This window comes from Copadichromis virginalis, linkage group LG5, assembly GCF_057382275.1.
Source record: "Copadichromis virginalis isolate Kocher_CV1m ecotype Utaka linkage group LG5, C_Virginalis_male_GT1.1, whole genome shotgun sequence".
Lineage (NCBI taxonomy): Eukaryota > Metazoa > Chordata > Actinopteri > Cichliformes > Cichlidae > Copadichromis > Copadichromis virginalis.
Genome location: NC_140622.1, coordinates 13,444,334 through 13,457,820, shown reverse-complemented (window position 1 = coordinate 13,457,820; position 13,487 = coordinate 13,444,334). Strand labels below are relative to the sequence as shown.

Sequence of the window (13,487 nt, the reverse complement as noted above, 5' to 3'; positions counted from 1 at the left end):
TGCATTCACGCTGTGATATTCAGGGCGAAAAAGCATCGGGGTTTAAACTGGCACGACAACAGGTTTAAGTTTGAAGCCTTTTAATTATTCTCTGAGTTTTTTGTAGCCAATAGTGAGATGTAAAATACATGCAGATAGATGCAATGACCAATACGATACAGAGTTCTAACAAGGATCTGCCCAACGTGATAATCACTGTCGAAATGATTAAACTTTACAAAACTAAAAATGTATTTCCACTTCCTTTATCATCAGGTGAAAAGGAGCAGACGTAAAGCCGCTTTCAAAGAAGCAAATGAAAATAAATGAAGAGCGTCTTTGGTATGCCCTTCCTCTGAGTGCTTGACTTCACAAGGTTGCTCAATCACATGCAGCTCACCTCCCTGTGGCATCCAAAGGCCCTATCTGATCGCTGACTAGCTCCCCCTGGCCCCGTGGTGTGAACCAGGTGCTGTGATGACAAAATGCTCCTGGCAGCAATAAGAGAACAGAGAGAGCAGAGCTCAATTAGCTCAAGCTCCAATCCCAGATCCTCTATTGATTTCCCTCGGATGAGGAATGGCAGACAGGAGAAAGCTCAATCAGACATACCCATGGGACCCGTCTCCCTCTTTGTCTTTTCGTCTCTGTGTGCATGTGTGCACGAGTGTGTGTGTGTCTCAATAGGGGACAAATTGGTGCCAAGTCAAGGTGCTGGGATGAGGTGAATACATTAGCGATCCACGGTCTTCTTGAATACATGATGGTTAGGTTAATAGTGTTGTCTGCTGATGGTGCTGTGGAAAATGACATGAGTCTTTAAAAGCACGCTGTGCTGTTCCAACCCAGATCAAGTGGAGAAGACGACAGCTCCCTGAAGGGCAAATCAATCTGACAACTCATCAGTTCCATTGTACATGTCTGGACAGTTCGAGCCCTCAAATTAAGCACAGAAATAAGAGAGAGAGTAAATGGTAAATGGTAAATGGCCTGTATTTGTATAGCGCTTTTCTAGTCCCTAAGGACCCCAAAGCGCTTTACACAACCTGTCATCCACCCATTCACACACACATTCACACACTGGTGATGGCAAGCTAAAAGTACTGTTTGTTCTTCACTTACGGCTTAAACATCCCTTTTCTGTGGTGGAAAGCATATATTTTTGTGCTTATTCATTATGCCTGTACATTTGACTTTTTCATTCTCAGTTCACATCTCATTGACCTGTCTCAACATTCACCCACTCAATACTGCTTTCAAGAGAGCACGCTTGTGCGTGTCACAGATCTATTTCACTCTCGTTCAATCTGCATTAAAGCCACTCACGGAGCAGCCTTTAAATTATCCTTGCTAGGAGCGAGGTGCTTCGCATTTCACAGTTAAGGCTGAAAATGACACAGAATTACATGCAGGAAAAAGTTCGTTTCACCCCTCCCTCTCTCTTCAACACCAAGGTGTGCAAAATTTCTCTCTTTCTTTCCAGCTTTTTATCGCTTTTTCTCTCTCTGCCCTCATCCGTGCTCTCACTCCTCCTTCAGCCAATTGGTAAATGACACTTAAAAGTTAAGACTCTTTCCACTTCAGACAGCAACAGAAAGTGACCAAAGCTGGGCAGCATTTGACCCACATCAAACCCAGGTGGAGAGGAGGGTCAAACCACACAGACAGACCCACGGTGTTTGTTTAACCTGCATCAACGTGCCGACAGAGGATATGCATTTGTAACTCAGGCTCAAGTCCAAATAGGTCAAGTACTTCTGGCATGGTGTGCTTATACGACCTACTACAACATACTCGTTTTCTGAGACTTCTGTGATTCTGGTTAAGATAAGAAACTAGTACAGAGTTGTCATGATACTACATTTTTAAACTTGATACTGACCAGAAAATTATTGATAGTTGATACTCTTTCTGATACCATGAGGTGAAAAAAAGCAAAGGGAAAAGGCACTTTTTAAAAATAAAGATTAGAACAATACAAACAATAATGTAAATGACAGTGACAGAGTAACTGAACTCTAAGATATCCACATATGAAGTATTTGTGCAAAAAAAAAAAAAAAAAAAACAAAAACCCTGACAAAAGCCAAAATTTTGTATGCTTCTGGTGACTGGGCACCATATTTTTTGTACTGATCAAGAGTGTCGGGTTACTCAAAAAAGTAATGTATCACACTTGACTCATTAGCTTTCATAAAAGTGACACGGGATATTACTTAATTACTCACCAGAGAAAGTAATTTGTTACATTGTTTCCATGTTACGCTGACAAATGACCTGAGACGCACTCTGTAATAAAAAAGTACAAGTTAACATAAATTTTTGGCTACAGTCCCACACACCAACATAAATCCCAATCCTAATGAGGACACACATACGAGCTTTCTTTTAGTTTTTACGTAAGTAAGCAAAACTAAAAACACCAAGTAAAGATTAGAACTAGCTGAGAGAAACTTTAAAGGCACAGTGATCCTACTGTAGAAACATGTACAGGTGGAAATTTAGGGTTGATATTCAGGGTCAGGCTGCTGGGCCCTTTAACGTCAGTCTGAGTTTTTGGCTAGCTTTGTGTTAGCATGCTGGCTGTGCAGTAGTTTCTGTTTCTGGATGCAGTTCGCATTTCATCATCATACTCTTGTTCTTTCATGCAACACATATAAAAGTAAAGCACATATTGTAGTTGCTAGTAGACTTTTCTCAACTTCATTCTGGGAATTTACGAAAAGCATTAAACTTTATACACATAAATACTTGCGTTATCCTGTTAACTGCCTCTATTAGACTTAAAGACAGGCAGAACTTATGCTGTTTGTTTCCTAGCTTCCTCACTAATGTTATAGTTTAATAGTTAGCCACTGCCAACAACTGCTACCTAAATAATAACTTAGCATGTGGCTAATATGGCTAGTAATAATAGTTAAATGGCTAATATTAACGTGTTTCCGGGCGTATTAACATTTTACTGTTAATCTCAGTGTTACGGGATCTTTACTGGCCTCTCAAAATCCCTCATCTGTTCCGAGCCTGAACTGCTTCAAAACCCAAATAGAGAAAATTAAGAAAATATAGTTAGGCTGGTTATAAGCATAAATCTACTGCTTTCATCCAACACACTGCAAAGAGGTATAAGACACCATCTGCAATTCTCTCATGTTACAACTGCAGCACAGTTTACAAATGTAAAGCTAACAGCCGAAGCTAAACATGCACAAGCTGAAAACAGAAACAGAGCTCTGCCAACATTGGTATTGATTCACACACACACACACACACACACACACACAAAATGCATATATCTCTATAAACCGAAACAAGCATGAATCCATATGCCATCTCGTGTCTCTACCAATCAACACTTCAACACACCAGCTGCTGTGTGTGACATGTATTCTCTTGGTTTCATGGGTGCACTCATTAAAACTATTGGGGAAAAATGTGATAAAAAACAAACATCTGCTTCTTCCTGACTTCTCTTGTTAGAAGTCATGTTAAAAATTGTGAAACACCAAAAGTTAATTCGGAAGCTGAACTTAAAATACTGCCGTGAGGTAATGTCAATGGAAAATTGTATTTAGTAGTCAGTATAATCTTTTAGTGATATAAGTTTGCATATGGTAGAATACTGCATGTAGTTATTTGTATTAGGAAATATTCAACCATGTATACTTAGAGGCATATAATTAATTGTGTGTGATCTCTAACAGGCTGCAGGCTTGGGGTGCATCCCAGGAATGCACCCCCACGTCTGGGAGCATGAGAGCTCATACCTTGTTTTATTGTTTTACGGCAGGATTAACGTAGCTATGTCTGTTTTAGTTTAAGTGCTTCTTTACATATAGATGAACTGCTGGACTTCCTCACCATGTTATCTAGGGTGGGGGAGACTACCCCCTTTCCTGACCAAGGATGTACCTTTTGTGCTCTCATGACCCTTTGATCAGCAGGACACACACACACACACACACACACACACACACACACACACACACACACACACACACACACACCTACTGAAGTATAAATAAAGATTGGGGCAGTTTCTTAGTGCGAGTCTCAGTCTGGAGGCTGCCCTTGCTAGCAAGAAGTTCTGTGTGTTTCTCTTCTCTGAGTCTTTACTGAAGAAGTGTTTTAGAATATTTTCCCTAACAGGTAAGGTCTCATCAAGTATGTTCACCCATGCTGCCTCAGCCTGTACATGTGTATTTTATAAAGCTGCACAAAGGGGTTTTGAACTTTTGCCCTCAATCTTGGGAGCTCAGAATGGAAAGCACTGAAATTTATACGCACATGCATTCAAAAACTATATGTTCAAATAGCAAAGAAAAGGTGAATACATTTCACAGACTATCGCCAGGGTCAGTGTACTCTAAGGTTAGCCTATAATAGAAGCTTCTTACATTGCTGCACTGATTTTAAATGAGCTGGAGACGAAAAGGTCCTCAAAGACGCACACAGAACCTAACCCTATATCCATCACTACGGGACTTAAATGCACTATAAGCAAATCTGCAGGAAAACACAATATGAGATGGAGGCTTTCTCAAATGACCTACGCAACCAGTAACTGGAAAACAGAGAGCCACAGCTCCCTCGGAGCGCACAAACTGTCTGCCTGTCTCGAGCAGTGCTCACTCTTCCTGCAGCTTGGCCTCAATATAGCTGCCCCAGTGCGTTGACTGGACTAAGCATGCGTCCCTTTATGTCTGGCCCCCTATTTAGTACTTGTGTAATACTCTGCACACTGGGAATGAACCCCATTACTGAGGTAGCTTGTTTTCTTCTTTCTCTCCTTTTCTCACCAGCTCGCATTGCTTGTGTTTATAACACAGGGGACCAGAATCTCCCAAAGGCCTTTGGCTCCAGGCGGAAAGGTGATTTCTTTCCTACTAAAATAACGCAGCATGGGACTCTAATATCGCAGGTGACTGTTGTGATTAAAAGTTGTTTGGCTCCCATGAGGACTACGTGTGTGTGCGTCTGTATGATGTGGCTGTGCCACGACACAAGCATTTATCTGCACCTATTTGCATTTCTTAAGAGTGACAGGAAGAGCTGTGTGGTTTTCATTGCAAACTGTGTTGTAACACCCTTAGGAAACAGCCCTGTAACACAGAGCTCTTTTCCTTCTTTTCAGTGAGGAAAGGATGATGGGCTTTTCATGACACATTTCTCTGGCTCACCTGGCTTGGACCTGAGCCCTCTTCCCTTTTCTCTGTCTGCATACATGTGGAGCACACTGGACACGGGTACAGACATCTCCATACAGGGATGAGAAACAGTGCCTGGGCACCTGCAGGATTTAACTAGCAGGCATGAAACTGAAGGAAGCTCTTCACATTGACTTTAACAGGATTTAGTGAGATGAAAGTCTGCTGGGAAGAAAGAAGAAGCACAAAGAAGGAGAGATAAAAGGTGGAGAAGGAGAAGCAGAAAACACAAGAAGAACTAGTGAAATGACAGACTAGCAGGAGCCGACAGGAAATGCCTGGGTATACATCAGCACATAAGTAGTGGTGTATAACACCAGTAAAGACTGTTTCACAGATAACATAAGACAGAGCTGGAAAGGTAGTAATAGTGGTGTGTTCCCTGTAGAGGGTGAGATGGGGCTTAGAGCCGGCAGGGCTCGGGAGTGTCACTGCAACAACGAGGAAAGTGGTTAAAGGGGAACCACAGGTGAGTTAAAGCAGAGTCACTGAGCTGGAAAGAGGTAAAATTGTGTGTAGTTTTCTTTGAGGGCAATGAGGGGGCTGGAGCGACACGCATAATAATCCCACACAAAGAGAGCGAGAGGGAGGGAGAGAGCAAGTGAGAATGGAGGGAGAGCTCTCTGAGGGAGAAACTCGAAATTACATACACACAGGTGAGTCTCAGCATTTCAAACTGCCTTCACACTCACACTCACACACAAACCAGTGCGAGCTAAAAGATGTTTCACGATCGGCAGTGTGATTATGCAACGCCAAAAAATGAATATGTACGCGACTCTTGTTTTTGCCTCAGAGGCGGGTCCCCCCGGCTGACTAATGCTAATGTGCCCGTCTGTGCCTCTTCCACCTCATAGCGTGCCTGCTTCACCTCAAACAACGCAGAGATGTGACAAACTACTGCAGTATGCAACAAGCCTAAAGGTAACAATGTACAAAGAAGAAAGAAGAAAATCTGTCATAAGACGCAGAAACAAACACTGCCTGTATGTTTAAGGTCACAATGTAGGAATAGCTGTTTTCATTATTATCATATTTGATACATAAATGTGTAATTTCCCAGTTTTATATTATTTACAACTTTAAACACATTATACTTTTGTTCTTTCTTTATCGGCATCTCTTTGAACACACGCAGAAACAACTGAGTGGGCGGCAGAAGCCTGACAGCTCGCTCACTCTGAAAATTTAACTCTCCTTCGAGCAACACCGCAACACCACCTTATTCTGGAAGGGGAAGACGTTATCTACACCGAAAGCCAGTTCATTTTTAAAGTCGGACTGCTTTGGATTCTGTAGTTTTCATAAATTGTAAAATGGAAATTGGGAACTGTCGGTCAAGAAACAGAAAGAACCTCAGTATTCATCCCCAGGATCACCGCGCTGCCTCTCTGCTGCAGACTTTAGTTTGCATTACAGTAAATTTGGAACGAAAGGCTAATCTGTAAACACATGACATGCACAAACTCAGTGTAATGTTAACCAAGCTTCCCACACACACTCGTGAGTCAGCACGACATGTTCATTTACCGACAGGCTGCCGTACGTGCTTATTTTCTCATTCATCTGAAAACACAGAGTTTGCCGTAGTCGAGGATAAGATCAGGGCTTTAGATGTTTCGCATTGTAATAAACCTTTGAAAAAGGCTCCTTTATGCACTCGCAGTGAGACGCATGAATATGGGAATGAAAGGTTAAAGTATTACGAAAACGCTCGGCCTACTTGAATAGAATATTAATTACGTAACGGCGACACAATAAATCACAAAATAAGCCGCCTTGACAATTAGTAGGTTGATATAATGGCGGCCCTGATACGGGCATCTAGCCACAACAAGAGTGTGTTTTAGGAAAATGTCATCATTTACTCTAGCCTATAAAAATTATAGAAAACAGCCTTAAGCCCGGAGAACAAAATGGATGTTGAGTTGGACAAAACATCCATCTGCCACCTTCTTTACGGCACAGGCGCAAGGCAATAACGAGGTTATTTGGCTGTTGGTATTTGCTGCCTGCTCCTGTGCCTACAGGTGATGTGAGGGAAACCTTAATAAATTCAGGCATTCTGTCATCAAACTGTTCCACGCGTGGATGTGAAGAAAGTGGAGCTATTTATTTTAGCATGGAAGATAAATATGTTCCTGTTAAAAAAGCCGGGGGCCTAAATTCAAACAAACCTTATTGGTCTAGTAGACCCAGCTGAGCTACATAACATCTCACATAGTTAACGCGAACACGCACTTGCACACACTTGGGTAGGATGGGGTGGGGGGGCTGACATACAGCTCTATGATTCGCTTATTTTTCTCGCATTAATTTCATTCCCACTTTCTTTCTCGTCTTGTTCCCACTTCTCATGCGGTATCCCTCCATTTTATCGGTTTTCTCTTCCCCTTTCATTCACAACATAATAATTTGAAGGTAATGAATGCTTTAAGGGTAGATTCTGGGGAAGTGAGCAAACAAGAAAAGGAAGCCTTTGTCATCTCATGCTCCATCTCTGCTATTCAGTGCCAGCGGTACACTCGCGTCGCATCCACTCCTCTCAGCACAATGAGCCTGAGACATCAAAGCGGAGATTGAGAGGGAGAGAGCGCGAGGAAGACAGAGGGGAGGGAGGGAGACAAAAGCGGAAAAAGCAACCGAGGAAGAAAGCCAGAAAGAAGAGACGGACCCCAAAAATACCTGTTTTTCCCCTTCTTTTTTCTCTCTGTCATTACAGTGTAATATTTCCTGCTGAATGGGCTTCTATCATTTTTTCTTCGCAGGACATAAACCATTTTAATCTTGGCACTCAAAAGTTGCAGTGGTTCCTAATAAAAAAAAAAACACATTTTCACATATGCAACAGAACATTTCTGGCCTTCCTCACAGCAGCTACCAAACTCATTTTATTCAGTGCCAGTGGAAGTAAGCATTCCTATAAGGCACTCTATCAACACTATTATGCAAAAGCAGCAAAAGTTTTGTTTTTTTAAATCAGTAGAAAAATAATGATGTGAAATGCAAGTAGACCAGGCTGTCTGAGACTCTAAACTTTGAATAAATACTAAACAAAGGGCTGCGCATTTGAAGGAAATAAGCACTGAAGCCTTGATGTTTAAGGCAAATAAGGAAAAACAGAATTTACTGACGCTCCGAGCCGATCAATTTTGCCTCGGCACCTCATCCCATCCACGTTTACCCAGGGTATGATTTTACTGTTACTTACTGCTCATATATCCTTTAAATATTTAGGAGTAGTAATTTGTGGGGAGGAAAAAAAGAAAAACCAAATGCAAATGAGCAGCATGCTCTTATTGTGAAATGATTAACATTCCCTCCACAGATCAGAGCAGGTTTCTCAGCTCCCCTGGTTGAAATGCTAATGGTGCTTCCAACCCAGTTTAATGTCAATCCTCCTCTATTTTTTTCCCTGTTAGGGAGGAGCTTCCCGTCTCCGTTTCCATACACAGCAGCAGGAGGGACAGGCAGCAGGTCTACTCCCCCATCTGGATTTGGGGAATCAACCCAAGACAAAAAAAAAAAAGAGAGAGAAAGAGGAACAGGAGGAGTGTTTGATGGTGAGGGGGCCAGTGGATACAGACTAAAACCTGATCTCGCCTTTGAAGATATCCAACTTGTTTTAAAAGGGTATAATAATAATAAAAATGTGGCTCCCTCAGGGGAAGAGAGCAGCAAATCTCCCCTGTTGATTGCATTTCTTTTTTAACCACCATATTCATTTTTATTTTTCTCCACAGTCTGCCGGGCTGATTTTGTGAGACCAAAATCGATCACACAGTGGATTTTTCGAGTCAGGCAATGTATCACCTGCTGGAGTGTTAAGGTTAGCAAGTTTTTAACATTCATCAACAAAAGGTGTGCAACACTGCTACCATGAAAAATCCTACTTCAGTGTTTCGAATGAGCTTTAGATGAAATAAAGCTTTCTGGTATGTGTAATATATACAGAATATCTATTTTAAGACTAGACTATGTATCACATGCACTTACAGCGTACTGTAGCTGTATTGTTTAGTAACCTGTCCTGGAAAGCCATTTGAGGAAATTCCAGCTGGCAAGACAGCTTTTTAAACTAGATGCGAAGCTAATTCTTCAAAAATATTTACTGCCAAATCAAGTCAGCATGTGCTTTTTTTTAAAGAAAGATTTTTAAAAAAAAAGTGAGCTGAGGACTGAATTTCAATCTAATTCTACTCTGTATTCAACACAACCAAGTAGAGACGCCCCAGAGAGCGAACCCGTGATCATTCCTGGGATACAGGAGTGACAGCAGTGAGGGATTTAGCGATGTGATAACTGTCAACACACAATCAGCACTGCGGTATCGTTACAAGGCTTACGTTGTTTAGCTTGGAATTATTAGCTTTCCGAACATGGAGCAGAATCACTTGTAAAACACCCCGAGCTGCCACTCATTCACAGCCGCGAGAATTTCTGTCGCATGCTTTTCATTTAAAGTTTTATATGTGCATTAAATCTGAGCTGCATATGCGCCCGTTATTGCGTGTTCACAGCGCACGCGGTTGCACGTCTTAGCCTTTCTTTACAAGCGCAGTTACTGCAGAATACAGAGCGCCAATTTATCATGCCACAGTAACTGAAATGATGGCATATAATCACACAGCCTCCCAGAGTCTGTTTTCCTAAGTTAAACATGGGCATATGCCAAGGTCCCCAGACTAATGAGTTGCACTGACAAAGCTCTAACCAGACAGATAGAGCTTTATGAATGTACTGTGACAAAATACATGACTGCAATATCAAACGCAATTCAACAGGTGGTAAAATTGCTTTTTCTTCCAAGCTGTGCTTTAAAAATCAGTAACCAATTTAGCTTATGTACTCAACTGTTACAGTCAAGCTGTTCAAGAAGCAGGCAAGCGACCTCTTTGTTAACAGTTTGTTCCTACCTTTGGGTCGGCAGTGAGCAGCTTAAAAGCCTCGTACACCTGTTTCTCTTTGACTCCACCACCCAGGTCCAGGAAGTTTGCTGGCTTTCCTCCATGCAGGTCAATGATGTCACACGTGGCCATGGCCAAACCAGCTCCATTCACTGTTACGACAATGTAATGTAATAATTAGGCACTCGTTTTTATGCACTTTCACATATTTGTGTTAACGATAATTGAGGCTAAAGTATAACAATTTGAACATTAAATAAAGGCTAATATTCGGATATTGAAACAGACGTGCCTGAGAACAAAGTGCGATACATGCAGACACGAGTTAATTAAAGTAACATTACTGACACTGAAGGAAAGATGGCATGAACTATAATAACCCGCAAAGGAATTCAGTGCTAAGTCATCCACTAAATACGAGCAAATAGCTGGAAAAAAATGCCACACTTAAAAAGTGAATCTGCTGGAAATCTTCTAATCAGAAACATTCAAGTCAAGCAACACAGAGAAAATTTGATTACAACTCAGCTCCCGACTTCAGAGAAGAGAGTGTTGATTAGAAGAGGTTGTGCTATGCTTTTGGACTGTGGACTATGTCATCATTTAGCCAACTGCCTGTGCCTCTGCCCTGCTGAGTTGTGCAGGAGCCAAGTGCACAAAAATGTCCTACATAATTTGGTTTAGCCAAGCTGAACTTGCGTCCTGGCAAGCTCCCCAACCAAGGTCTCAATAAAAGGGAAATTCGCTTTAACAGCTGTCACTTTGGTGGCTTACGGAGCTCTCAAGGAAGCTGCAGGGCCTTAAAAGCTGTTGTTACTTTAGGAGAGCCTGGGAGCTGGGGATGCAGAATGGGGTTTGTGTGCAGAATGGAGGAGAAGTGTTAACAGACAACTAATGTGTTTATGAGGCTACGGGGTAAGAAGTGAGAGCACCTGTTAGTGCAGTTGTACACTGTAAAAGCTTTGATTTATGACAAGAGAGGGGGCCTTTAATGAGAATGCTAACAATCTGGCTCACAGGAGACTTTCTGGGTGGATTATAGCTAATTAGAACGCATTGGTTATGGCAGCAATCCTTCTGGAGTCTTCAGAAAGCTGCTTGTAATGTGGACTGGAGGAGAGCACAGACTGCCGTTAGTTTGACTAAGTTTTAACTGTGTCTGAGCTTTTCGCTTACTCTACTTAAGAGACACATTAAAGCCACATGGCAGGAGGGGAGAACTCCTTTATTGGGTGGTGTATGTGCAAGCAGGTGTGTCGGGTCTGATGGAGAGATTCGCTTCCTTACCAAAGCAGGCAATGTTCCCATCCAGTCCGATATATTTAAGGTCCCACTTTGCTGCAGCCATCTCCGTGGGGTCGGCCTCCGTCATGTCATCCATGGCAAACACGTTTTTCTGACGGAACTCAGCGTTGTCATCAAAGTTGATCTTAGCATCAAAGCAAACCACTACGGTAAGGGATGGGTAAAAGACAGCAATGGGGGAAAAATAGAACAAGTGAGAAAGAGGAAGCAGAATCCAGACATTAAAAAAAAAACCTAATTACCATTTCTAAAACCTGAAAGTAATGAACTCCAGGGTGTCCCCTCAGTCTGCTGGTCTTAATTATTTCAGGCTCACTAAGGTATGTGGTTTTGACACTGCCTCTAAGGAAAAGACTATTATAGCAAATGGACATTTCCTTTACACATCAAAGAGTGTGTATTTCAAAGACTCTACACTCTTAAAGCCACCTGAAAATACCGCACACTAATAATGTAACAAATTAGTAGAAGCGCTTACACTTAAATAGTGACTCTAACTGAAAGGGATAACTGGACATTCAAAAGAAATACAGTTATTTGCCGTCTTGGTGAGAATTTGAAAAGTCACGTCTATTTGCTAAATTTGTAGCTGGAGCCAGAAGTCAGTTAGCTCAGCTTATTATTAAAACCAGGAAAGTAGGGGGAAAGGTAACAAATTCACCCCGATATTGAAGCTCAATTAATTTAATACAAAACCTAAAGTATAAAAATGACATCCAAATGGAGGACCACGTCTCCTAGTTCCAGTTTTTGCTTTGCTAACCAGCTGCTTGTGCTGACTTTATATTCTCCAGTCCAGTTTTCAGTCTCAGGCCTCACAGTATTTTCCACACTTTGCTTTAAAATGAACTACGGTAATGTTCTATAGCACCTTCAATATTAACTATTCCACTTAATGGCTAATTACATTTAAACATTCAGGCAATCCTGATGCGAAACTGAGGAAAGGAAGGAAAATATTGAAATGTGCAAATATTTTATGAGTGCAACATGAGCAACATACATGGACACAAGACACATGGAGCCGGCAGACTCTCCTGGGACTGGGGAGTCGGCATGCTGCGTCCTCCAGGTGAAGCGTTTTCCTCACTACACAATTCCTTTTTGTTCTGTTTTGACACATCCATTATTGCAGTCTATCTACAAAATGTATTCAGCTATTACCAAACGAGACAAAAAAATACAAATTTTCCACCCTTGAGAAATTTTCCTTCTCCAAACACGTCTGTCGAAAGCCTGCAAGAAAATAGCTGTGCTCCCTTGCGACGTGTGAACAAATCGAAGCAAAGAATGAGCTGATGTTAATGTGAAGCCCTTCTACAAAGCCTGCTTCAATCACAACACCTGCGTCTTCCTTCTTTAAAAAAAAAAAGAAAAAAAAAATCATACCCCTCGTATAAATTCAGTTTTTTTTAAGGACTCATTTTCTGCATTAATATTCATAACGAATCACACAAAAACATTGTCGTGTGAGTGTTTGATAACTTTGAGCAAGCATCTTTTTTTTGAGGAAACTAAGGATCAAAGAAGTGATGCATCTTCAGCACGCTGTAATAGTGTATGACACATCACACTCAATCTGTGTTCAGCTCCAAAGACAAGACAATCACTCTTATTTCTTTGAGAGAAAAATAAAAACAAAAACCAACGTTTGGCAGCGTCACAAGCGCTGGAATAATGCTTTGTGACTTCCTATAACAGCCTTCTCATGTGAATGACGAGCACTTGAATTGTTTTCCTGCTAACCTCCATTTTTGTCACTAGGGGAAATCAAGGTGACTGAAATTTACCCATATCTCTGTTCTTCTGTGTGACTGGAAGTGCTTGCTTCCAACAGGGATTACGCCATACAGGAAAAATACATCAAGAAATTATAGAAGCAGAAACTTTACTCTTACATTACTCTTACTGGACACAACAGTTTGCTAGTGCCTGCTACAAATGAGAGGAGGACAGAAATGTGAACTGCTCTTGGTGACTTTCAAATAAAGTAAGGGGCCGTGAAATGGTATTTTACTTTAAAATTGAACAATCCTGGTAGATATTGGATCCAATTGTATTCTACTGTGCAAAAATCTTGAATCATGTC

General features: G+C 41.5%; 1 protein-coding gene across 1 annotated transcript in view; it reads right to left on the bottom strand.

Moving 5' to 3' along the window:
* The window catches only part of suclg2 (succinate-CoA ligase GDP-forming subunit beta), a 106,203-nt gene that overhangs the window by 39,944 nt on the left and 52,772 nt on the right, over positions 1 to 13,487 (bottom strand). The window contains exons 8-9 of the mRNA XM_085456037.1: positions 11,381 to 11,542; positions 10,103 to 10,245 (exon numbers count right to left, since the gene is read on the bottom strand). Of these exons, the coding sequence (XP_085312163.1) occupies positions 10,103 to 10,245; positions 11,381 to 11,542 (305 nt within the window). The remainder of the gene's footprint in view (positions 1 to 10,102; positions 10,246 to 11,380; positions 11,543 to 13,487) is intronic.